The following is a 27,419-nucleotide window of genomic DNA, read 5'->3' on the forward strand; positions in this document are numbered from 1 at the left end:
ATTCTATTGACTCCATTGCAAACATGAAATGTGTGTGGGAGAACTTTCTTTTGTATTGCAGCATGTAATTTAATTGTTTGTTTGGTAATTTGCCTCAGATTAAATTATTCGTTGTCACTGCTGAACAAATGCTTTGTGTACTTCTGGTGGGTCAGCATTTTGTACAGTATTTCCCCTCCTATATTCCACCTACTTCACCGCATTCATTTATTCTTGCTGGGATCTTATTAGTGAGAGCTGAGAGGGGCTTCTGTTCCAAAAAAGAGGCTTTATGCAGTGGTCATTTGGTTAAGGGAAATGCAATTACTTTCCTCAGATTTAAACTTTGATTTAACACGAGTTCACATTAGAGTTAGTGGAAGTTGTACCACAGTACCTGAGGACAAACTGGATAGAAACAGAACAGAACTAAGCATATAACAATGAGTATATGGTCTCTTACTCCAAAAGAAAAGATCCTGGCACTTAAGTTACCAGGGAGTCTTTATTTGACAGTAGTGTGTTCTTTGACATGCAGATGGATGTTTCCAACCTCTGGCAAGAGATGTCAATGATAAATCTGCAGATTAGTTTCTGTTTGACCCTATTTTAGTTTGTTACTCACAAATTAAGTAAAGACAAAAGGCCCCACTGTAAAAAGTACTGCAGAGCTGTGCAAATCCAGCACAAAAAAGTTAGTCCCTTTTCTGAAGAATTTATCAGTTAAGCTGAGATGGGAAATGATAATAGACAGGTAACAGGAAAATGCTTAACAAAACGTTAGCTGAATGACTTTGTTGCTGTTTTCATAGCTGTAGAGAGGATTGAGTCATACTGAATTAAAAAATAAAAAAAAGCTGTGTGGCAAACCCCAGTAGATGGATTTAAGAAATAGTCTCTCTTTAGCTACTCTTTAACTCTTTGCTTATTTTTTACTTCTGGCCTAATTCCAGAATTCACCTCTTTTTTTTTTTTTTCCCCCCCCCCTTTCTTTCTTTTTTTCCCCTATGCTTCTTGCTCTCATATAGAGCATATAAGTGGATAATACTGAGTTATGAAATGCATTTTTGAGTAGGCTTTGATAAGAAATTTTGAAGAGATCAACTTTGTGCTTAAAATTTAAGTTGGAATTATGCCTATGTTTGCAGACATTCAAAATGCTATGTACTTGGAATTCCTTCTTGCAAGAAGGGAAACTGTCTTTCTACTTATTGCATTAGATTTCCTGAATCATTCATGTCTCTGATTAAAAAAAAAAAAAAAAAAAAAGGGAGTCTGAGATGTCTCCTGTTTCAGGAACAAACTAGTTCTTGGATCAGAGCAGAAGCACCAAATCTGATTTCTGGGTTATAAACAGAATGTAGTGGCAGATAGAAATACTTCAGGCATACAGTAATCTTATTTGGTCCTGAGTGTGAAGTGGCCCTTTAAAAATCTATGACTGTATTTGTGATGTCATGGTATTTAAGATATTAAATGCTTTTTTGAACCCCATCTGCAAAGGAATACTTTATTCTTTATCAGCTGCTAGTTCCATTTAATTTAGAGGGGGGAAAAAAAAAGAAAGGTCAGCTTGAGAGATTTTCACTTTTGATTTGAACTTTAGGGAAGCGCTGTGGGGACACATGATGGCGGGGGGAATCTTACTTTTTTGACTCTAGGTATTGCCATTGCTCCAATTTAAACAGAATTTAAAAATGCAGAAAGCATTTAATGATTCTAGGAGGCAGTCTCCTGCTTAAGCAAAATCATATAATTAATTTTACAACATTTTTATTTTCCAGCCTTGTGCATAAACATTCTGTAAGGACATCATGCCTGCAATGGAGGTTGGTAGTCCGTCCTCAGATCGCTTGACAACCAAAAAAAGTGGCAAAGTTGAGTCAAAGGAATAAGGGCTGCTATCTCTTATTTAAAACACAAAAGAAACAAAAACCCCCAAAACCAAACCACTTTGATGCATTAGCAGCTATATAGAAAGGAGAATCACACATGCTGAATTCCATGCTGAGTTATCTGACAGGTCATTTATTTAACGGAGATTATTGAAAATATGAGGCATGCATTGTTAAACCATTAATTTCTTTTTAAAGGTAGGCCACATGCATTACAATTAAAGAGAGAGATCAAAGACTTTATTTTGCAAGGTTTAACATGGTCACTGATTTTTAGGGGTTTTTTTAATATATAAAATCTATTTATATAGAAATAAATGTGTGTCTGTAGTCAAATAACTCCTCTAAAGACAGTGAATGGAATGGGATTGAAATTCAGGCATTCTTAAACTGTATGCTTAGAGCAGCCTTCATATTTGAAAAGATTTGATATCAGATTATTAACAAAATCATCTACTTTGACGATGCATAGAACCACTTAGATATTATAAATGATGTATCCAGTATGACACTGGTTCACCAAGAAGTTGGGCAAAAAGCCAGTTTGCCCAGAATACATTACCACAGACAACTACATTTTGAAGTGTTGTTCTTGTGGATAGTTATATTCCACTATTGTAACTCAGTATGATATTGTATAAGAGGCAGAATTGCTTTTTTTGGTCAGCAGGCTTGTTTATTTTTCCTATTCTAGTTATTTGTGCAATGAGCAGGAACTCTCTGCAGTTCATTCTTAATAATTAGTACACAGATGCCCAAAGGGAAAACTGCGTGGGCAAGAGATCTTGTTGATCTTTGTTTTAACAGCTGGTATTATTAAGGGAGAGCTTCACAGAATGGAAAAAAAGAGGATGAAAATCAGTCAACACTTAGTCCAATATATAGCCAGGCACCAAAAGATTTACTGGGAGTTGGTTTGAAAATTGCATCTGTCCAAATTATTTCAGAATAAAAGAATGGCTGAGTATTAAATCAGGGAAGTGGGATGGTGCTAGGCAGCAGTGAAAAGTTGCAACACTGTCAACTGAAAACATCTTAGTGGAACAACAACAACATATATTTAGCATTGTTACCATGCTGCAACTCCTGCAGGAGCAGCTCAGATGTGGAGCTCAGTTTCTGGTCATGATTTATACCATCCTGGCAGCAGAGTGATACACACCAGAATCTGCTCATTTTCAAAGCTCTTGTTTATAACACAGAACAGAACAGTGAATACCTCTATGTCATTGCAGTTTTCAGTCTGCTGCTCTGGATACTGTCAGCAAAAACTGAATCTCTTTCCCACTCCTATTCCCCCAGGATGAGCAGAAGAAGAGGCTAGCATTGTTTTTCATTTTGTTTTGTTTCTTTGTTTTTTAAATGAGCTTTGTGGGTGTGGGTATCATTAATACTAATGAGAGAGTTGGAGGGATCCTCTCCCTGGGGCCCAGTAGGTTTCAGCAGTTATCAGCCTTTGCTTAGCTAACGACTCTGAGGAAAGTTATCTGGATTTTGAGGTCTAGATTCTGCTTTCTGTTTATCCCCGTGTCTATTAGGAATAGGTCCATTTAAGTCAATGAAATTGTGCTAGTATGAAAAGGAGAAGCAGCATCTGCATGTTTGTCTTCAATTTAAATAACATGTAGGAAGAGATTGGAATGCAGTTATTTAATCAAGGTAGTTGGTATTTCTGACCTTACTTCTGGCATTAGTTGAGTTTTCTTTATTATTTTCATCATTAAGAGCTTTCTAATATCCTTCACTTCTGAGTTGTAGTTTGTACGTTATAATGTACTTTAAAACAAAACCCTAACCCATTCTGGGATTTCTTGTGTGAATTTTATAAGCAGAATTGTATGCTTGAAAAGGAGTGTTCATTTCTGAACAGTCCGCTTCTGACACATGGTTCTCATTGTGGTGAAATCATGCAGTGCCTCAAACCTCAAAACGTATAAGCTTATTTGAGGGAAATGAATTGCTGCCGCAGCATGGTGATCTATGAAAAGTATCTTTTGGATATTGAGAACAATGTATTTTTTGTGAGCCTTACCTTTTTTTCTAAGAAAAATAAAACATTCCTTCTCAACAGTGTGGCGTTTTGACATCTAAGATGAACATTTCCTCATGTAGGAGATGTATGCAACTTTCTTTGAAGCATCTCCCACTGATACCAAGAGGTGCCTTGTGTGACGTCTGTAACACCTCTGTACAACCTTTTCAGGAAATCATTGGTTTGAATGAAAATGAAATACCGCCCATAAATCCATCTAGTGAATTGCATTACATGTTCACCCACCCAGGCCAACCAGGGTGTGTAACCAGAGAATTTTACATCAGAATCTTCTCTGTTCTAGGAAAGCCAGGCTTCCTGCTAGTCTGGTGTATGCAAAAGGACAGCCTTGTTGTCCAAAACTATCTAGTGACCTTTGATTCAGTTTCTGTTTCTTTTAGTCACCTATGGCTCATCAGCTCTGTCCTACTGCAATTCGGGTATTCACTTCCTCCTGCCTTCCTGCTCCCCAGAATTAATCATTCCCCTGTGTTGTCTCGCCTCTCGTAGCACCCATTGAAAGCCACTGCAGTACCAGCAACCACATCCCCTCTCAGATGGCAGGTTTCGCACCTTCCTTCCTGGCTGCTGTGTTAGCATTGTTATTTGCCCAGTTGCTATGGAGGGACCACAAGTTCTGCTTCACCACATCCTTTGCAGGATATATCAGGCTAAGGGGGAGGTTCTCCTCAGGCTCAGTTTGACTGCAGGATGGCAGAGGGTTTGGGGTCTAACATGATTTGGGCTGTGGTGGGGAAGGCTGTGTTTGCTGTTGTGGTAAGAGCAGCCCTGGAGCACAGACGAGGCTGCTGCCGGCCTCCTGCCCCTGCCTCGCGCAGCTGCTGCATTGAGGCAATCTCTGCCCGCACCCGCGGCCCAGCAGCAGGAGTGACTCAGGCTCCCGCCTGCTGCAGGAAGCAGTACAGCTCACGGTTTGAGCTTTCAACCGAGAGCTAAACATCCCGTGTGTGTGTGTGAAAACCTGGCAGCTGATGACACTGGTTGTACTCACACAGGGACGCTTCCTCCTGTGAACTGTGTGTGTCAGGTTTGCAAGGCTTCCGTAATAGGTGTTAAAGTGGGTCACAAATGCCAATGGTTGGGCTGTGCTCCCAGTGACCTGCCAAGCAGGCGGAGGTGTCCCGTTGCTGAACTGAGATACCTGTGCTGTTTCTGTGGGAGTCGCTCTCCCTTTCTCCCCTTCCCTCCTTTCAAAACTTGGTCTTTCTCGTTTTGCAGTGCTGTTCCTTGTCAGGAGCTCTGCAACCTACTACTGGGTTTTAGGGACTGTTGTGAATTGCCTTCTCTAGCGAGGCTGTAAGCTGCACTAGCATGAAGACAAACTCAGCGTTTTAGTTAGTGGATGATGGACCTGTGTGGCTTTACTGTAGGTGGGAGAACAACTGACCTCGCTCAGCATGTCTGCGAATTTCGTTTTGGTCTCCTAAAGCTGCTCTCTGAGCTGTATGCTCAGGTTGCTTTCTTTTCCGGAGTACTTCTTGTTTGTCATGAGTGGAGTTTCTGTCAGGACAGGATTAGGGTATGGCCGAAACCTGCGTGTGAGATAGCACTTCTGCGTAATCGGCAGGAGGGGTCACTCTTGAGTTTGTGGAAGGTGGCTTTTTGGGTGGGGATGAGTGTGTTTGGTCTCAGGAGCAATTAAGCAGGGTTGGTCTGTGTGCTGCACTTTGCTGTGCAAATGGCCTTGCTGTTGTACTGGGGCAGCGTTATTTTAAATCCAAATTAAAATTGACATAAAAATTAGAGAACTTGGTTTGCTTTACAGCTTCGGCAAAGTGCTAAAAAGAGAATGATTTCATGGTTGAAATGTAGATCAGAAACTGCTTAATTCCAAATGTTTATTGGGATAAGTAGGACAACTAAAGGTGAGTTTGTCTAGTGCAATAAAAGATAATTCAACATAAAACAGTCTGTTTCCACTCTTGATTGAAATGCACTTGGTTGCCCAGTGGTGTAGCAGAGAATCTTGGTTTTATTTTATTTTCTTGTGTCCAGATCAAGTCCTGAGGTGAATCTGAAAAGATAAAAGAATAGTTAAACATATTTCAGGCTTTAGGGAGAATGACTTTAAAGGATGGAGATTAAGAGGAAGTGGAGGTGGGAGAGTAGGATGGATTTTTCTGAGGTATTGATTTAACTCAAGCTGAAATATTATGCCCGTTTAAGGTGAGAGGTCAGGAAGAATTTATTCAGTACTTACAGGATAAAATGAAGTGGAGCATGCAGATGAATGGGAGAATCTACAGGAAAAACATATGTGATAAATAGTTTTGTGAATGAGAACTGGATGTAGTAATCCATCCTTCCACTGCCCCTGTAAAACAACCATTAAAACCACAGCAGCATTTGAATGTAGAACAAAAAGGAATGGTCTCCCCTTCTCATCCTTAGGTATTCTATGGTGCTATTAGTTCTTCTTATCTGTGCTGCATGAAGCAAAAGGTTAGTGTCCTGTACTCCATTTCATGCTTAACATGCTTAACATGTGTAAACACAGATGTTTGTTTAGTTGTCATTAACTGAGGATTTCACTAACTTTAACCGACAAATTTTGTGTGGGAAGTTGCCTTTCATCAGGAGTAGGTGAGTCAACAGATGCTGAAGTGCTTTTGTATTTTCTTCTCATCTCTGCTTTCTGGAAGGCTCTTGCAGTAGTATTCTACAGTTTATAAATTTTTCTTTATTATTAATTTGCCTGAAGACTAATGTATTTGCATATAGCTTCATTGCAAGTCTCAGTATCTGTGCATCTAAATTTTGTTGTATCCTGCTAGCACTCTAGTGCCATATGGGACTTAACTGAGCCTGTGAAGAATTACCATCTTGATAATTCCTTTTTTTTAATTTTAAGTTTTTAAACCATAGAATTTAAAAGCAAAAGAAAACTAGGATTCAAACACTAATATATTTTTGATCTTCACTGTAATTCTCCTTTTTTCCTGGGGAAATGGGTGAGAGAGTTTAAGAAAAAAAAAAAAAGGAGGGGGAGTGAGGGAGGAAGGCATGAAACAGGTGAAAATTAATGTTTAATTCCCCTATTTTAAATCGTATTTTTAGGAGGGTGGATAAACAGTTTTTTTCAGAGGAAAGAGAATGAAATTCCCCGCAGGGAGACAGTATAATGTCCTCAAATATTCTTAACCTTTAGTAAACACGGGTCTTTTATAATATTGCTGGATTAAAAATGTAGAAGGATTATGCTAAATATAAAGGCTTTGTTCTTCTGTTATTAGCATATGAATTTGCAGCATACTATCTTCCCTGCTTGTGTCTGTACTAACATGCTTAATTCCCTACTCCTGCACTGCTACCTGTGAAAGCAGCAGCAAGAATGACAGTGCAGCCTGGTTCCTGGTATATTAGTCTGCCACCTGCATCTGACCTGAGCAGGTTTGCACAGATGACGACATGGTTAAAATTCCAGCAGTTACTGACAGTGTCCCAGGAGCTAACGTTTTGTTCACAATAGAAACCAAATTGCAGTCGCAGAACTTCTGCTCTGGCTGTATGGTGAAGTTCGACTCCAAGTCATTAGCCTTTCTGTTGATGAGTAATGCTTACCAAACATGAAGAGCACAGCAACGCATAAGCGAATGCTGTCTCACTGCAGGGAGCCTGCAAGTATAACTGAAGGGAAGAGCGAGCCCCACCACCTTTGTTTCAGTAGATAGTAATGCTGAAGCCTGCTGGTGACAAATTAAGGTCCCATCCATCATAGGATTTGTATGAGCCTTGAGTTGAACTATTTCACAATAGATGAAAGCATTCTTGAAAGAATAAGCATCAGCTCTTTGAGCTCATCTTCAAAAACCAAATAAATTACATTTTCTTTCTTTTTCTTTATTGTTCAGTAATTGGTTGTACTTCATGTTATGTGGCTTAGAAGCAGGAGGAAAGCTTTCTTTTGATGGCTAACTTTCTTCTTCCCGAAATGCTTTGCTTCCTTCGCTGGGGAATGCGATTTCAGCAGAACAGTGGAGAAGTGAGAGAATTTGCCAGTTTTAAGTAGCAGTTACAATAAAATGAGTAAAAACAAATAGGCATGGCTGTTTCCATTCCAAGCATTGTCAGTGTAGAAAGCTTGCAGTAGAGTTTCAAAAGGAATGCGTGCATGTGAAGTTCTGGGGGCCGTGGTAAAATACTGGGAGAGAATTAATGGAAATAGAAGTGAAGTTAGAAACACACACAGCCTTAGGGATGAAGCTTTCAAAGCCCTCCGGGTATTTGGATGTCCGGTTCCCATTCAAATTAATGACTGAAGTTCTTTCTTCTTTTGAGCTTCATTTTTTTAATACCTGCTCAAGAATGTGTTAAGCAGTGAACAAGTGTGAATGCACTGGGGGGGGGGGGGGGGTTGTTTTGTTTCCAAAGTGCTTGCAGTCAGAAACTCTGGTTTTCCACCCACACATGGGTCAGCTTACACATTCAGACTCCTCCATCGTTTGGGGAAGGCAGGAAGCGTTCGTACTGGCTAGCATAGCTGTCCGGGGAAGCCAGGGAGTCTGAGGAAGAAGAATACATTACAGCTCTGTGAGCAGTTTAGTTACCTGCCCATCTTGATTGTCAATCAAAAGTCTACTTCTCCTTTTAATAAGCTGTTGATAGCACAACGAGTGAGTCAGTACAAAGACTTGGGAGCAGGAAATGTTGAGGTTTGGCAGACCGGAAGGCCAAACGATATAGACAATAACATGAAAGCTATGGTGGGAGCTTGCTCTGATACAGGGCTCCGTTGTCAGTGCAGTATTTAGCTCAAGAGAGTTTCTGTGTGTAAGCCAGGCTCTGATTCAGAGGAAAGCAGAGAATGCTTCTAGAAAAGACTTCAGTGTTTCTGTTTTAAACAAAACAAATGCAAGGTGACCTTCCCCCCCACCTCCCCCATCCCCACATGCATAGCATGGGGTCTGGTGGGAGTGTTCTCCCTGACCACTGCGTCATGCTTCCTGCCTTGTTTTCTTGTTCTTCTCAAAGCACGTAAAAGCCTTGTGGAATTTGTTTTCTAATGCCATTCCTAACTGGAGGGATGAGGAGGCTGCACAAACAAACAGGAGAATGTGCAGATTGAAATCCAAAGCTGAGACAGCAGTTCTTGAAGGCACCTGAGCCAGCTTCCAGCTGGTGCCTGACCCTGTGTAGCTGTAGTGGCACACTTTACTTGCTGAATGTGTATCCAGCCTTTGGCAAGGATGGTGCACTGTGTGCTGCTGTGATTAGACTGCTCCTGATTTCAGAGCAAGCTCCTTCAGAGCTAGGACAGAGAAATCTTCAAGTTGCGCTCTTACTCCTTTTTTAAGGTAGATGCATCCCTAGCCATCAGCCTCTTACTGGTCCTCAGTGGGACATTGATACTTTATTGATCTTTGTTTTTGAAAATCCTCCTGGAGTTTTACAGTTTGAGTACAAAAAGCTTATTGCACGCAGTGCTGCAAGTGCTTAGGTTAACCAAGGTGCTGATTTACCTGCTAGTGTTGCCCTCGTCATGATTTCTTTTCTGCTGGGATTAATATCAATTAAGAAATTGTTTTGAGCTATGAAATGATTCTGGAGTTCAGTGAAAATTTCAATGAAACATAGTACTGGAGTATAGGGGGTTTGAAGAACTTCACTCAGTTTTCTAGTAGGCTGCTTTTAAGAAATTTTGGATGCATAGAACAGTCTGTTGTGCAAACAGATGAAAGTGCTATTGTTTGGGCAACTAAAACTAGACCAAATTGCTACGAAGAAGCTAAGTTGTTTGTTTGTTTTAACTTTCAGATTCCAAATGATAACACATTTCCATAATAAACTTTGCTGGAAATTTTAAAGATTTTTTTAAAAATGACTTTAATATGTTGATTGCTTCAAGGTATTGTTGCTAACTGCTCTTCAAATCTCCTTTTTCACAAGCTCAGTTTCTGCATTTACTGTGTGTACCACAGACTCTGGGATTGCATGATTTAAAGGTTACGCTTTTCGATCAAAGCGTTCCGTACTCTCTTTTGTCCCATGCCTCATTAGCTTTAACATACAGCCTTTGCCTGCCTTCAGCTATGAAATTTGGGCATGTGAGTGTTGGGGCCCTCTCTCTGGCTGCAGTGTCTTTCCCTTAGAATCTCATGCTCAGCAAGCAAAGCTGTTCCCAGTTTTACTGACCTCTGTTTATCCACAGTGCATCCTTAAGAAACATGAAAAAGAGAACCGAAAACAGAGAACTGACCCCAATATAAAAACATCAACTGTGGGGCGTTGGCTGTTTAGTGAAATGGCACTCTGGACAAAACCGTTCAATGCCCAGAAAATGGCAGAAACTCCTATATTTAGCAAAAACTACAGAAAGGAGCTAAATTCCGACTCATCTTTGTGATAGTGGAGGTCAGTGCTTGCATTTTATGTAGTTAAGGTTCTTCTGGTTACTGCTCAGTGCAGGGCAAGTGTCTTTGTTCACTTTTATAAATAGAAAGTTAGCATCTTCTCATGGTTAGTCTGTCAGACAGCTGCACCACTGTGCATTCACCTCTGCACTGCACATCATGGAGTTTTCTTTCTCCAAACTTGACTTTGTCAGGCCGCTGAAACAGCCCTGCAGACTGATCTATGGGATAACAGATCAAACCGAGTCAGCCACCTGGGGCCATTTTCAGGTTTTTTTTCATATTCTGATCTAAATAATGCTCTGAAAATACAGGCAGGGGTGGTGGGTGGTGGTGAGAGAGATTTGTACTTTTAGAGATTTTTGTTTAACAAATAGAACCATAGGCAAGCCATCACCAAGACTGCTTTTTAAGGATGAATCTGCTCTATCTTTCTGTACAGTCAGCACGGTTTTAGTTCTTTCAAAGGGCAAAATCTCCCTGAAAGGCATTCAACCCTAATGGGAAACTCTGACCTTTCCCCTTTGGATAGGGTTACAGAAAGATGCTAAGTTACTTTCTTGCTATTAGTGTGGTGTATCTGATAAGGGTGGTGCAACTTGCTTAGAGGAACGAAGGGAGTTGATTTCCCTCTCTGAGACTTTTCTTCACAAAGTTGGGGCAGGTGGAGGTGTGAATACATGTAAAGGGGGGTAATTGGCTGCCTGGTGGGGTATTTATTTTGTGTGCATATGTTTATGTTAAATAATGTAGGTTGCGGAAGGGAAGGTTTTTGGATTAACTATGAGTCCTCTTTATCAGAAATCTTAAAGGCCATCTGTGCACTGCTTGCTTGACGCCAGCACAATCTGAGAGATTTAGAGGTTGTATATTTGAAACTGGGAGCAGAAGGTGACTCTTTGTGCTGGAATTGTACTACAGACAGCACACCGTGTTTCTTCACAGATTTCTCCTCTTCCCAGACGATTCAGATCAGGATGTTACCGTGTCATCTTTGTATTCTTCCCAGCTGTGAAATTGTCTGAAATAAGGGTTTGTCTATATGCAAATACGTACGGGCTTAGTATGCATCTTCCCTTTCTGCAGAAGGCATACATCCTCTTTATATCTGAAAGATGTTACTTTGGTTTAAGGGTGACTTATTTTGCTGGACGTCAGGATTTTATTTGGTGTACTTTGAATCTTTTCCAGTTGGCCTTAACTTTTTTCTTAGTTCCTGGCGCATGGGTCTTAGAAGTTCTTTACTATTTCTGTAACTTTACGCTATTGCCCTTTTGCTGTACTCCCCCCAGTGCCTCTTTAGTTGACTAAAGCTAACTTCATTTAAACTGAAGCCTGGTCTGGTTTGCTTGAACTGGTTTAAAATCGTCCTTGTGTTAAACCAGGGCAAACTTGCAGATGCACAAACCCTGTGTGTCCTATTCCTTGCATTCTGCCTGCTGTTTTAACTCGCTTCGTGGTAGAATTTTGCAAGTTTTCCTTCAATGTGGTTCTGATTTCTTCCCATCAAAATACAGCTAGGACAGTTCCGTTAGCAAGTAGCAGCTTCTGTATGCGTGATTATTTTGTCTTGTGCTGGTAGGATCTCTCCTGATAGCAATCTGGTTTACATTCAGAGACAGATCTGTTACAACGCGCAAAGTGGTGTTTGCTTAGAGGCAACAGATTCATGTACTAGGCTTTGTAGTTGTCTTCTCTGTATTTCTGTTCTGTGAATCTGAGGAAGTGGGTTTATACTGGTTTGATGATATTTGATGATAGCTCTACAGACTGAAAGTCGCAGCACCAAATCTTTGGCCGATGGAAAGAAGCATCACATCTGTCAGAAGCTTGAGTTAGAGCAGCTAAGCATCTGCCCGAATCTATTGCTGTGTACAGATTTTGGAAGACATTGTAAATCTAACCTCTGTACTGCAGATGTACAAAGCTATATTTAACATTCCACGTGAAACAAAGTGACCTGATGCAAAATAAGTCAGGCTGATAGTAAAGACCTAGTTTACATCATGCTTCTGTCAAGATAAGTATTTGGTATATCACAATTTAACACATTTCAAATATTGTAGAAACCTGAACTTTGGAAATGCTGTATGGTATAGATGAATGTGGAATTTGAGTGCTGTTGAAGTAACTAAATTGAAAAAAGTAAGATAATCTTAAGTAATTCTACTACTAATAAGTAGTTGGCTTGGATAATTAATCTGGATTTTAGGGTTGCTTAATTTCTTCTGGCATTTGGAAATCCCAAACTGACTTGTGGAATGCTCTTGATTGAAGAAGATTTCAATGAAAGCATGTGTGACTGTTTTTGAGGGCAGCAATATTTTGAAGAACAAAGTAGCATCTGTATATAAATGGAGATAGACAAGAAGACTTACTGTAAACATAGCTAACATCATTTTTTGTGATATCATTTGTTAGCATGTTTTCTATTTTAGAAACAAACATGAGGCTGTAGGGGAAGTAAATTCTGTTCTGTGGAAAGATGTTTAGCTGTTCTAAACAATATTTTAAAGCATGACGCTGACAAGTCTTAAGTATAAATCTATATTTTTCAGCCTAAAATCAGAATTATTAAGTAGGAGTAGACCTCAAATTCATGGGATTTATATTATCTTTTCAGAATAAAATAAAATGCTGGTGAGAGTTTCCATTTCTTATCTTCTGTTTAAGTATGTCTTTATATTAGAAATATTGCATTCGGTGGAATTGCCAGGATTTCTGAAATGAAATTGGTTCAGAAATGAGGAATGAAGAATGTTGCTGAATTGGTCTCATATTGAAAGATAGACTTCAGTTGATTAAAAAAACCTATGCTTCAAAAAGTTCTAACTATAATAGTGGAAAATATTAGCACATTCTTTATGGTGATGTGCACTTTGGAAAATTTTTAAGTTATCTCTAAGCTCAGTGAGACTAAACTTTTTTTTTTTTTTTTTTTTTTTTTTTTTGATTCATTGCAGGACCAGTTTGACAACTTAGAAAAACACACGCAGTGGGGTATTGATGTTCTGGAAAAATACGTCAAGTTTGTAAAAGAAAGAACAGAGATTGAACTCAGCTATGCAAAACAGCTTAGGTAAGTTGAAATAAAAAGTTCAGGACTGTGAATTGTATCTGTTTAGTCCCTAAATCTACTCAGGCCCATCTGTAAGCTCCCCATTTCTTTGATGGCAATTCATTTGGTTTATAAAGATTGCTTTTAGCTGGAGAATAACTTTCATTTAGAGAATAGAAAGCTAAAATTAATTAAAGATACTGTTCTTTTATTATCCCTGCTAACAAATCATACGCTTTGTAAAAGAAACTTATTTAGGTGACTGAGTAGCATACTAGGGCTTATTCATGATTTGCTCATGGTTAATGGCTAAGGTTTTGAGGGTTCTTTTTCATTGCAACTTTTTCCATGAAATTGGGACTGCACAAAGGAGCCAAGGGGTTTAGGAATTCAACAGAATATTTAACAGCAAATTATCTTAAAGTTTAGGGTTTGCATTCATAAGAGAGGCTCTTGTTGTACAGGTGCTGGAGAAACTGCAGGTCAAAAAGTCAGTCTCCGCCCTTAGAAACTTAGTCAATATAATTAGCCAGATTGCAGCATATGATTTGATTTTTGACAGCTGTGTAATCTTGCTACTGTTGTTGTGATGTGTCTACTGAACAGAGCAGAGATCCTGTGTGTTTATCTCAAGTAGCTAAATTACTGGAAATTCCCGATAGGTATTTTCTACTTTTTTGGTTGGACCATCAAGCTCAAGGTAAGAATACAAATAATGTGATCCAGACCCCAAAAATGAATGACTCGAGGTCAGATCCAGTGTAAATGGGGAAGGAGGGGGAGGGAAGAGGAGCTAAGAACGCTCCCACAGCGGGTAGTCCTGCCCTACTTTCCCAAGCGGGGTGGAAGAAATGGGGCCTGAACAGGGATTAGGACTGCGTATTGTGGCCTCTCCTGCTGCTGTGGAGAGAGGCCATGGTGCAATACGGCTGGCAGTTGCTAGTTCCAGGGTGATAAGGCAGAAGTGATGGAGGAGGAGATGGATGGTAACTGGGGAGGGGAGTGCAGGGCTAAAGCTTCTTAGCCCCTCCTGTACCTTTTTCTACTTGATTGTATACACAGAGCTCCTCCCTTCTTCCCAGTATTTATAGAGATTGAGACTTGAGATTCCAGTTGATCTCTGTATACCTAAACACAATGTCCATGGAGGGGAAAAAAGATCGGACAGAATTTTTGATGCTTCTGTTAGAGTTGCTTTTGAGATGCACAGTGACCTATTATTTACACAGAGCTGGTATGTTGCTAAACCCCTGCTTTTATGGTTATATGCTTTCTCGGGGGAATGCCCCAAGGATTCCCCGGGGGGTTCTGCTACAGACAAGCAGGAAATAGAAGATGAGTTGTATAGGAACAAATCACTCACATCCTATGGCAATGAGAAGAGATTGAATTACAGAGGCAGAGTGAACTGAAATAGTTTGAGTGGATTGGGAAACTCCAACAGAGTATCTGTGTGATTTGGTCTATCTAATGAAACATATCTTAGACCCACTGAATTTATTGAGATGGTGGATTTTAAGTGTGAAGAGTTTAATTAAGGAAGACCCCCCAAAAAATTTAAGGAAAGTGGGAGATAGTCCCAGATACAGGAAGGTATCCTGAGACTCCAAACTGCTGAGTTGTGTTCCTTATTCTGTACCAGACTTCCAAAACAAACTTGGTCAATTTGTTTCTTCTCTTTGTATTTTAATTCCCCATGCATAGTTGCATTTCTCCCTTCAACCATGAGTATGATTTGAGGATGAATACATTCATCCCTGAGGAGCCATTTGATACAATGGCATTTGGAGCCATGTAAGAAGTTAGAGATGTCAAAGAAAAACAAAAATGTAGACCTGTCAAATATTGAGATAAAACAGTCCTGGCCATTTAAAAAAAAAGCATGTGCTTTTAATATATCTTCCCCAGCCTGTGGCAAACCTTTCTTGTTTGTATCACATCTATTTAGTGTGAAGGGACTGCAGCATATCACTGCACGTCATAACATGCAGGCATACTATTAAAAGGGACAAGCTAACACAAGATACACTGGTGGTGAACTTAACTCAAAGTTTTATTTTTAATGTAAGAAAAAGTGCTGAACTTCTTCAGTTTCTTGTGAAATTCGTGTTTTTTGTTTGGTCTCTGGACTCCCTAGCTAGCTATTCTTCATATCTGACTATCAATATCTCAACCTGCTCATATATTGGAGCCTAACTGGCTTCTGTTTTAAAATTTTTCTGTGCTTTGTCTTTATAGTTCTGCAGATATTTATGTAAGACTTTGTTTACATCTAAGTATTTTCAGGATACCTCAGATATATTTAGTTATACCAGTGGAAAAAATTCCCCAATGTCACCTCCTTATGCAGTGTGCATGCACTATTCAAGTCCTGCTTGTACCATTTACAGTTAGTCCTGATTTGATAGTCCACTTCAAATTCGTCATGATTGTTTTCTTACAAATGGTTTTATGTTACAATTGTTGACTCACCCAACCAGATTGGGAAGGAAGGGATGCAAAAACTATGATATAGTGTTCATTTGTTTCTGCATTTTGTTTTGACCTTCAGTTGAATCTTGACATGTTGGATGCTGTGCTTGGAGTGTTGAAGCAGTGTTGCATTGTCCTCCTGCCCTCATCACTTATTACTTTATAGCGTACAGACTCTGCATGTCAGCAGGCCAGCGTGTCAAAAGCCTGGCCTAATACGAGGCTGACTGATTGCCTTGACAAAGGCATTCTAAGAAGTGCTTAAGATACCAAGATAATCTGAGAGTCAAGAACCTCTGATTGATAATAAATTGTGAAAAAGAGAGAGGGAGAGATATGAAAGAAGTGGAAACGAGGGAGCAGAGGAAACAAGCTGGAAAGACAGAAAAAAATGATGCAGAGCAAAAGGCAAATAGAAATGTGAATCGGAAACAGGTGCAGCGGCTAGCACAGAATCTTCTCAGAACTGCTCTTTTATTCCTGATCTTTGTTCTTATGTATTAGTTGCCTCTTTGATAGCTGTTAGATTTGAAGGTGTCATGGCTTCATGAGCTTGAACCTGGGAAGTGCCAGTGTTCTGGTTCTGACACTGCATAGTTGCATGCCTGTCTTCAATAGGTGAGAGTCTTATTGGCTCTTACTGGATTCAGTATCACTCCTGTGTGTGTGTGTATCCTGGTTAAAACCCTACACTTTTTTATTTTAGATTAAAAATAAAAGTTGGGGGAAAAAATCTGAAGAACCCAAATATATTTATTTTATATGTACATTATAAAGTACATAGAGAATCAAATATGTTTAACCCTGTTGCTAATCCTTGTCGTATGCTTTCTGAATCCTTTTTCTGTGAAAGCATACTGTTTCATTTGTTTTGTTTTGGTTTTTTTTTTTGCCTGAACCCAGAGGCGTTTCTGTACTTGAGAGGTTCACAAGACTACAGTAGTTGTGCATGTCAGGATTAATTGGGCAGCACAGTATTGGCAATGCAGGGAGATGTACATTTTGAGTGTGTGTGAAAATGTCTTACTAGTTTAGTCTTTTTGTACTTTTTCTTTTTCTTTCCTCTTTAGCAGGTATGTGCAGGCATTCCTATGGTGTATCAAGAAGGCTATAAAACTTACCTTAATCATTCAGAACAGTTTCCAGAATTATTGCCACACTGATACTTTTTGGTTGAAACTGCTGTATGCAGAAGAAGATAAGTTCGTTGTTTCAGAGAATGGAATGGGCATGCTTATTTGGAGGCATTCTAGTAGGGATAAATGTTAAGAAACACATACCTGTCTTTGCAAATTTGCTGTGATTTTTGCTAGAACGCCATTTGGGCAGATGCTTCTTACTTCCCTTGCAAGAATAAAAGGAATAGGAAAGGTGAGACAAGAGGCCCTGCTGTCTCCCTGTTAACTGTAAAACCAACATGCAATAGGAAGTGACTTATATCTCTGGAAAAAAGACAGTTTATTTTCAAGTGGACACGTTCTGGGAACCTTCTGAAGACTTCTGTATAGACAGATCAATGAAAATTCATAGCACTTGTATGTTTTTCTTAATGATTAAAACAACCTTGTAAAGCTAAAATAAATGGTTTCCATTTCACAGCAGTGCAACAGAGAGGGGCTAGCGGACTGCAGGAAGGCACAGAATAATAGGGCTGAGTTTAGGGTGTGGGAGATCCTGGTACCGCAGCACAGAAAAGGTCCGTGCTCATTTTGCCAGTTATTTCAGTGTCTGTCTTTCTCCCTTTCCTGTTCTCTTGCTTCCTCATAAGCATCACGCAGATATTGTTAGTTTACTTACTAGCAGCCTGAAAGACATTGCGCTAGAATTATTCTGACTTCAGAGGTATTCTTCATAAACCCTGCCACAGATCTATCAATAGTCTTGTCATCTATATGTCCGATATGATTGGTTTTCATCTATATGTCCGATATGATTGGGGCCAGACTCTTTTCAGTGGTGCCGAGCGACAGGACGCGAGGCAATGGGCACAAACTGAAACACAGACACTTCCATCTTAACATGAGGAAAAACTTTTTCACTGTGAGGGTGACAGAGCACTGGAACAGGTTGCCCCGAGAGGTGGTGGAGTCTCCTTCTCTGGAGATATTCAAAATGCGCCTGGATGCAATCCTGTGCAATGTGCTCTAGGTGACCCTGGTGGAGCAGGGGGGTTGGACTAGATGATCTCCAGAGGTCCCTTCCAACCTCAGTGATTCTGTGATTCTGTGATTCTGTGGTTTTATCATTACTACATAGATACTGCTGTTAATAAAGCGCCCTTGCTCTTTATGAATTTCAGTGTGCTGTAGTTAAAATCTGTCTGAAATCAGAATTAAAGGAGCAGTTCTGTTGTGATCACCTCTAGCTGAAGAACAAATTCTAGGAAATATGGTGGTTAGATAAAACAGGAACATAGGTAAAAGTGAGTACTTTTTTAGTTGTCTTTTGAGCTGTGAAACACTCCTTGGCCAGGTTTTGCTTTCATTTACAGTGGTGTTGATGAACGTGACCTCATTAATTTTAATAGGTAAGCATGACTGCAAATGATAACACAGCTTGCCCAACTAATTTTGACAGAAGCTGTTTCTGTAGGAAGTGGCTAAGAGAGCTGAGACAAAATGGGCCAATTTCTCCATGGCATTTTACTATTGAAAACCTATGTGGTAGGAGCAGCAGCAGCCAGTCACTTCAGAACTTACTGATAGTCAGGATACCTCCTTAAATTTGGTGTATTTCATACCTTAGCTTTCTGTCCACTGTATTGAAAATACACGTTTTCCTCTTAAATGTAAAAGCTTCAGTCCAGACCATTCAATAGATGACATTTTTCATAGTCTTTTTCATTAAGAAATGTCTGAATAGCTACAGTAAAATATCTGTCCTAACATACTGGTTATTCTTCCCAAATAAAAGAGAGAGTGGATATAATCTTGTAGAAGTTGAGTTGATTCTGATTGATATCCTTGGTTAGAGCTGAACTCTGCTCTTAAGTAAAGGCGCAAGTAGGTAAAGAAAAGAAAATGGTATTTATTGTAGGAACCATGGCTGTTTATTTCTGTGGAACTGATGGGGCAATGCTCCTGGTTTGTGTCAAGAGATCTATTTAACTTGTATTTTACCTACGGTTTCGCACTGGTTTCCTTAAAATTGCCAAATAAGATTTATTTCAGCTATCAGGTTTGTGTTACGTAAAAGGTGTGTGGTGTCACACTGTGCTACACTGCAAATATATGTCATAATTTTGAATTTTAAGTATAAGCAAAGTACATTGAGGGTCTGCTGGACAGTTAATTAAATCATTAATTAAATTCATTAAATCCTTAATTTGCCACTGGTTTGGTGTGTTTAGTTCCTGTTTTCAAGAAAGGAAAACGCTGTAACAATGCTCAGATGTGCTGAGTTATATTCAACCTCCTTATTTGAGATATGGTCAGTTGAATAACACATCAGTAGTTTAAAATGGAATCATTAGTTTGATAAGCAGTAATAAGAATTAGTCATTTGTGGTAACTGGGCTAATCAAATTTAACATTTCTCCCAGTATCAGTTGATAATCACAAAATGATCCCCCTTTTATTATCCTAGTGCAGCCTCCCACAGCTTTGCCAAGATTGTTCCTCTTGCTTGGAAACACCCTGCAAAAGGCAGCCAAACTTCATGAGTGTCATCTGCTGCGGCAAATCACACTTCAGTGAGCTGTCTGGTCTCTGAGTATGGAGTAGCACCTTCTGCTGGGTGGAGTTTGTACAGCTTGTCTATGCGCCTAAGACACAGTATTGATAAGGATTGTAAAAGGTCTCTGCCTTAGATCAAGTGGAGGGGACTTGTGCATCAGGAGAACCAGAACTCAGGTTTATTGATTTTTATAGCCTTAATTTATGAACTGTTCAGCTTCAGAATCTGTTACTTTATTGCAGTTATACAGACTGAAGCACAGTGGGGCCTGGTGCTCTGGGTGCTGCTACAACATAAATCAAAACCTAATCATACTGAAGAATCATACTTCTGACAAGGTATCTAGTCACTGCAAATAAAACTGAAGCTCCACAGTATTTGAAAGTATGTGCATGCAAAGACTGTCCAGTTATCTTGAGGGAGTTTTCTTTTTAATTTATATATGTGTGTATTTTTGATTTTAGGAACCTTTCAAAGAAATATCAGCCCAAAAAGAACTCCAAAGAAGAGGAAGAATACAGGTAGGTTCATGATCTACCACTAGGTGAGCATGCATTGATGGAGGAAGGGGAAAAAGGTTAGGTCACCAACTAGGATTTGAGTTGTAAACCAAAGGCTCTGTAAATGATAATTAGTAAGGATGTAAAAGAAATCATACATGCAGAAGAGGGCTTATTAGGTAGATATTAAGGAATGGATTTTCAAAGAAGTTTGTATTTGGTCTGTTAACTACTCAGTTTTCTTTAAATGTCAGAGTTGCTAGATGCATTGGGGCTTTTTTTTAGGTACGTTAAAAAATTTCCAGCCAGACTGGATGATCCTGATCCTTTGAAGTGAATGACCAGACTCTAATCAGCTTCAGCAGGACTAGAAACACTTGTTAATACTAGCATAAACCTTGAGCACTCTGTATAAGTATTAAATCACTCAAATGGACCGACAGCACAGACGAGCAACTTGCTAAAGGGATAAGTTATGACACCTCAGGAGAAATTGCTGATTCCTGAAGAATAAGGTGAAGGGACTTAGTTGCACTTCCAGAATCCTGGAATGGGTCGCCACATGACTTGCTGCTGTTGGAGGATATTGTGTTGCCTCAGCTATCTGCCGTTCACTTAAGTATTCAGAGTGGATTTCCCTGGTGGAAGGGGACTAATGTAGTGCTTACAGATAGCGACAGCAGCGTCAAAGCACAGCTCCTTCACTGCCGGACACTAGGGAAATGCATACGGAGGATGATGGATCACATGTCGTAAGGAACGTACCTGCCCTTGCCTAGAGCAAAGATGGTCTTTAGGACAGCTTTTTAGAGGAGAAGCCTTCCAAAGGACAGTCCCTTAGCTGGAGTTGTAACCTTTTCCTTAGAGCACTCTGACTTCTTTAAAGTTACTCAACTTCAGCGTTTGGTAACGCATCAGCTTGGAAGAAGGCATTGCAGAAGATTCCAACTCTGGAGCCTTATATTGTGGGAGGCTGCTCTGTATCTTTAGAGCCTGACAGCACACTTGAGCCCTTTACCCCAAAATTAAAAAAAAAAATCAAACGAGTTTGAATTTGGATCCAACTGTATGATTATATTAATTTAGACTTTTGGGTCAGACCCCCCAGCTGCTGTATACAGCTACTCTAGTGATTCATATTAACTAAGATAACAACTTAGCTTTTTTTTTTTTTTAATTTATTTTTAGTAACATTGTTTGGAATTAGCTATTTAGGTCATTGTTTCCTGAGACATTGCCACTTACATGAGGAAGCTTATATATTACAGGGATATGGGTCCAAATAAAGACTGTTGTGAGAATGGTTATTTAGGAAGAATGGGTATTTTGAGTTTACTGCAATCTTTTTTGACACATCTGTCGTGGCTGGAAAAAGGATATTGGAGTTAAATGGTCCATGTGATGTAGCACAGCAGATCCTGTGTATCCTTTGCCCTTTTAAAGATATTGTTCACCTCATATTTTCCACAGTGCCTCTAAATAATGGCTGGTGGTTTGTCATGTGACCTTTGGGTACCTTGGAACACTGTCTACATTTAGATTGTCTAAAAATGATGCATTTTCAAGCTTATTGTTCAATCTGTACTTCAGTGGCATTTATCCCATATTTTTTGCAGCTGGAGATTTCTCTTGAGACAGCATAACTTGACTATGAATGTGGCTGCTTATATTGGATTAGATTTTTGGTCTTGTCTCTTGGTTTCTTTTTTGTCTGTTTTGCTCTTCTCTGATGCCTTTGTCCATCCGCACTCATACCACTCTATTTGCTCTACATCTCTCTGCTTTTGCTTTGCATTTTCTCCTTTAGGTGCTGCTAATGGTGCAGACTGCTACCATCTAATATTAATAGTTTTTCTAGTATGTGCAAGTGCAGTGCTTCAAAGCTGCTCTCTTCCAATTGACCCACACAACAAGCTGTCCTGGGGTATTTAAATGCAGTTCTGTTGGGTCAGTGCTGTGTATGCCAGTAGTGTAATCTGCTGTCTTTGAAATTGTGTGTGCAGATGTTTATTTCCTCCTTTTAATCTCCAATATATCATTCCATGTATTATTATTTTATATGAAAAATAATCTTGCAATGGAAGATACTAAAATACATGGATTGACAATGATGAACACCCAGCTGACATATCATATCTTTTTGAAAACGTTATCATAAGTTGTAGCTAATCTAAATCCAAATAACACTTTGAAAAGTTTTCTTCTCTGTGCTATACTAGCCAAATGTTGTTGTGGTTTTTTGTTTGTGTGGGAGTTTTTTGTCTGTTTTTTGTTTTGTTAAGATCAGGGTACACTGACTCTGTGCACTGAATTGTAGGTCTTGAAAAAGTGCAACTAGAAAATATTTGGTGAATAGAGTTTAGAATAGTGAAGTCCCAGAGCTGTGCTGATAAAACACCCGAAACTCTAAACTATGGTATTTTAGTAGCCAATATCAAACTGTGTCTATATAAAGATTAATTTATCAGAGAACTGTCAGTGTATGAGGTAGGTTTCCTTTTGGGAGATTCCTTCAAGTCAGTGTATGCTAATCCATGTTCAGTCTCGCGCAGCAATACTAAATGCTTAAGAAGGACGCAATGTCCCTTTGCAGTGTGCATGTCCTGAAAACAAAGGGATTAAAAGCAAAATGCGTTTTTGTCCTCTGCAGGTACACATCAACTAGAGCCTTCCTAGCCACTTTAAATGAAATGAATGACTATGCCGGACAGCATGAAGTCATTTCAGAGAACATGACCTCTCTTATCACTGGAGAGTTAACACGCTATGTGCAGGAGCTGAAACAAGAGAGGAAATCGGTAACTGATTGTTTTTTATTATTCAAAATTAATTCCTATTTAAGACAGATAATTAGTGATAGGGGAGTTCAATATTATGTAGATTTAGTATGCAGTTAATAAACACGAGCTTTGCTAATGAACCGAGCATTGAGGAAAATGGGTTACATGTTCCGGCCAAGTCACCGAACCATTTGAATCATATGTTATAAAATCAGACAGCGATGCCTTCGGAGAATGCCTGCTAAATAAGGTCAGAGATCCATCTGTGCTTAAGGCTCTGTTAGCCAAAAGCTTGTTTAGGGAAGAGTCCAGTATTACTGTGTAGAGCATGACATAAACAGAAAAGCTCTATTTCTGAAACTGGTTGAAAGAATTATTAGGAACTTGAATCACATTTTCCTACTTTTCAGCCAGATGTAGTCAACAAAACTGTCAAAAATTATTTCTAATGAGAAATATGGGGTCCTTCTAGTTTTGCGGTGGTAGGGTATCTGTTTTTCAGCCTGTTGTCCTCCAAGACTGCTAGAATTAAGAGTTTTATGCTAGCATTCCATTTTAGGTAGCAGTTTATGAACTCACGTGCCTTCTATGGTATGTTTTCAAAGCTGGTTAATTTACATGTCACCAGCTCTGAAAGGCATATAGCTGAAACATGATTCTTCCCTGCCTTGAACCTTTTTATCCCTGGGATGAGCAGGCATAAAATAGACTTCAAGTGTTACTGGCACAAATACTCATAACTCAGGTATAAATGACTAAGCAAAGTGCAACAAGGCAAGGGGGAGTCAGTCCACTGTATTCCATTTCCAGACAGAAGCCAAACTGTCAGTCCATTATGGAGAGTGCAAAGTTCTCTTGCTCAGTTCAGCAGAACTTACGCATTTATGTATAGTTCCACTAAATGTTAAACAAGTGTTAAAGTGGTGTGCAGGACCAGAGCCTGAAATAGAGGTAGTAGGATAGCAAGTCTGTCAGCAGGAGAACTAATTTCATTTGCAGAGTGGCGTGTAATCTTTTAGGGACGTTATATTTGGGCAGCAGCACAGAAGGCTATTTTACATGTAGCTCTGAGCAATATTTTCTCAACTATTTCCATGGCCTTTTATTCAGCATGGATTCTGTAGCATTGCTGTCTGCCGGTTCTAGTCTTACTGGTAGGCACAATCATAAGGGTTTTGCTAATGGTTGAAAAGAGAGGAGAGGACAGGGCAAAAGGAACAGCAAGAAAAGACTGCAAAGCCAAAAAAAAAAAAAAGGGGGGGGAGGGGAAGGGGGCATTCTAGTACAGCATTCTTCTGTCACTTGTAATGTTTTATTTGCAATTGTAAAAGTATATAAACCCATGTCAGTTAATGCCAATAAGGTGACTGGAATATCTATTAGACTTTTAAAGTAAAATGAAGAGAGACTTGGTATCTTTCTTGTAAAGAATGCAAGCAGTAACTGTATCGGGTTTTTTTGTTGTTGTTTGTGGACTTTTGTAGTAAATATGGCTCATGTAAATATCTAATGGGTAAATGACAGACAAATTATTGACACCCAACATATAACACCCAACATATAACAAGCTGTGACACCCAACATATAACAAGCTTCAAATAATATATGGACTCTATGGATAGTAGCCAGTGACAAGGGAACAGCAAAAAACAAATGATGGTAAATTTACCTGCTGTTCCTGATAACTTAGCCTTTATCAGAAGACAGTTGTCAGTCACAGTGGCTGGTTTTGTGGTTGTAACATGAATATAAACTACATATACTATGAATCCTTGTCTGATTCCCATAGATTTCTCATCTGTGAGCAAGTGGTGTTGAAAAGAAAACTGCTTTTGCCTTCAGGCTTTTTTTTGTACATAGTCTCTCTTACTTCATACTGTAAAACACAAAGAATACATCGATCATGCTGGTATCTGCAGGAGGGGAAGGTGGTTGTTGTGTAAATATCACAGAGGTTTGATACTCTTGCAAAACCTCTGATGTTACAAATTGATGAATGACTTGGGATTTCCAGAAGTTCTGCAGACTCACTGCTTTGTATGTAATCAGCTGGCATGCTAGAAGTTGCTATCAGCTATGAGTAAAAATGATCATACCTGGGACTAGCGCCACAGGTAGGAATGGGGAGATCTACATTGTTGTTCACAGGCTCTTGTGTCATCTGGATTGAGTCATTCAGGTGTCTTAATACTTTTAAAGTGGTATGAACTTCCAGTTGTTTCAGTATGACTGAGACAGATAGGGACTCTTGCTCTTTTTGCCATAATTCTCCACCTGGGAGATAGGAATGATATACAGAGGTGTCATAAACATGTAAAAGGTGTACTTGGGCATGATGGCAGAAAGTGGTCAGGCAAATCTATCAGTCTTCAGAGGTTCCATTTCCAACGGGAACTTCTTTGAGATACAACAGGGATTATGTGTTTAATAGAGGGCATGGGAGTTGAGGGTAGTGATTTTTAAACATGTGGACTTTGATGCATGACTGTGTTACTCCATTTCCATGCTCATTTAGCTCTATTGATTAAAGTGGAATTACACCAGCAGATGATAGGAGTCACAAACAATGAATCATACTACTTTGTTTTCCCCCTTGACCAGTACGAGCCATAACCTGTAAGTAGGCAACACAGAACCTACTAGTTGTATAAAGCCTTATATTGGTTCTGTGCTGGGTAAAATTCATCTCATATCCAGTTTTCAGGTATGTTGGGTTTGTTTGAGTGCTGTGAAAGGTGTAACTGATGGCTGCCTGTATAATGTTTTCCATATATGATAGTTGCTAATGGTGATAATATGGGAGGAAGCAGCTCATCAATATCCGGCAGGACACTTTGGAGGTTGGACAAGTGGGACAGTTTGCAAATTCATGATGGTTTGGCACTGCTGTTGAAAAGACAGATACCTCCTTTTTCTCTGGCGTAGTTTGGAGCTTGGGACAGTTCTGGGTTGCCTTTATGCTATGACGGATCACATGCTTTGTTGCATGATGTTGTTTTGATCATCAGAAGGCTGTAAGAAAAATCAGTCAAAGACTATTTTTGTGAAATTTAAATATCTTTAGCAGCAAAGGTCAATCAGTGTTCCCAGTTTTATCACATTATGCATCTTTCTTCCATAGGATAGTCCACCTAAATATTTACAGTTACAGATGGTTTTTTGCCCTTGCAGTCACTGTGGAGCTATGCTTACATCCTGCTTGTTTTTCATGTGCAGTGTGAGAGCATGTAGGAGGGAGAACTCCTTGCGCTGTTTCAGTTCTTCCCAGATGTCCAGTGAAGTGAAACTCATCATAGTATAGGTTCCTCACTTTCACTTCTTCTTGCGCTCTCTTGATCTTAGTGTGTCTGTGCCCTCGCGTGAGTAATTCTCATCTTCAACCAGGATCTTGATAGCTGCCTCAAAGATGACCTTTTGGTCCTAAGCTACATATGAAGGTCATGTCCCATCTACCTTCCTCTTGAGGCCGGATGTGCATGATTGAATTCCACGTCACTGTGGCGAGACCTCCATCACCAAACAACACAAATGATCTTTGAAAGACTGTTTTGGGATGAAAAAAAAGGAAGTGTTTATTATCAAAGTTTTCCAAACATTTTTGGGTGGGAAACTAATAGGAAGATCCAGTCCAGCTGAAAGGTACAATGTGAACTTTAAATTGTTAGCAGGGTTAAAGTTTAAAGCACTGGAATTAACATAGGTTTTTCCCCATTTTGAAGGCCTTGAAGTCCTTTAAATTAACTCCTATTTATTGCAAGAAGGATTCTCATCATGAAAACAAAATGTAGTTGATATAGCTTACATTTTCTGTGAATTAAGCTGAACATTGTACCGCACAGCAACAACCTGTTAGAGATGAGATGAAAGTTACCTTCTATACACAGTAACACTTCCTGCTCAGTGCGTAACTGAAAAACCTGAGGGAGAAAGAGATTGAGTATAGGCAGTGTACGTGGTTTTCCCTTTGTGCTTTATCCGGACAGACATTGGGATGGGCCTTTAATGAGAGTGAAAGAGCAAAGATAAAACTGTGGTAGTAGTACGTACCCTAATTGTGTGAAAATGCTGTTTATCTGATGCCTCAGATGCATGTGATATGTGGACATGTTAACTAAAACCCCAGCTAAACATTCAGTATTTTTTATACCTGATGCAGGTCTTAATACACATGTGTGGGTGTACTTGTACATTAGCACTATATGAAAACATCTAAAAGGTGGAAGCTCTCTAAAGAATTATCAGGTATTTCTTTGCCTGTTGGGGCATCAGTTGTACATCATCTAGTTTTCTTATCACTGCAAGGCTTGCACAGAATTGTCACAGATACCATCTTTACGGAGGGTGGAGACATTTGGTTTTGATGGCATCTCTTGGTTTTGGATCAGTGGAAAAGAAACTTGTTGGCAAGATCTGGAAGGCAGTGTTTACTAGGAACTAGAAGAACTAGAGGCCAATACTGTGTTCCTTTATTCCAGCCCTTGTTGAAGGATTTAAAAACCAAACATCATCTCTTCTTCCTCCCTAGTTTTTAGTATTAACAATGGATCACCCTTTGAGAAGCCCATGGGTTAGATCTCTTACAGCTGAGTGCACAGCTTTTAAGGACATGATTAGTCCCATAGAAAGGATTTGAGGGTGGGGGACACACTCTCCAAAT

General features: G+C 39.5%; 1 protein-coding gene across 14 annotated transcripts in view; it reads left to right on the forward strand.

Moving 5' to 3' along the window:
- The window catches only part of FNBP1 (formin binding protein 1), a 108,782-nt gene that overhangs the window by 20,751 nt on the left and 60,612 nt on the right, over window positions 1-27,419 (forward strand). For all 14 annotated transcript variants that reach the window (XM_067309270.1, XM_067309265.1, XM_067309267.1 and 11 more), the window contains 3 exons: window positions 13,241-13,356; window positions 19,947-20,003; window positions 22,633-22,780. In XM_067309270.1, the coding sequence (XP_067165371.1) occupies window positions 13,241-13,356; window positions 19,947-20,003; window positions 22,633-22,780 (321 nt within the window). The remainder of the gene's footprint in view (window positions 1-13,240; window positions 13,357-19,946; window positions 20,004-22,632; window positions 22,781-27,419) is intronic.

Source organism: Apteryx mantelli, chromosome 21 (assembly GCF_036417845.1).
Source record: "Apteryx mantelli isolate bAptMan1 chromosome 21, bAptMan1.hap1, whole genome shotgun sequence".
NCBI lineage: Eukaryota > Metazoa > Chordata > Aves > Apterygiformes > Apterygidae > Apteryx > Apteryx mantelli.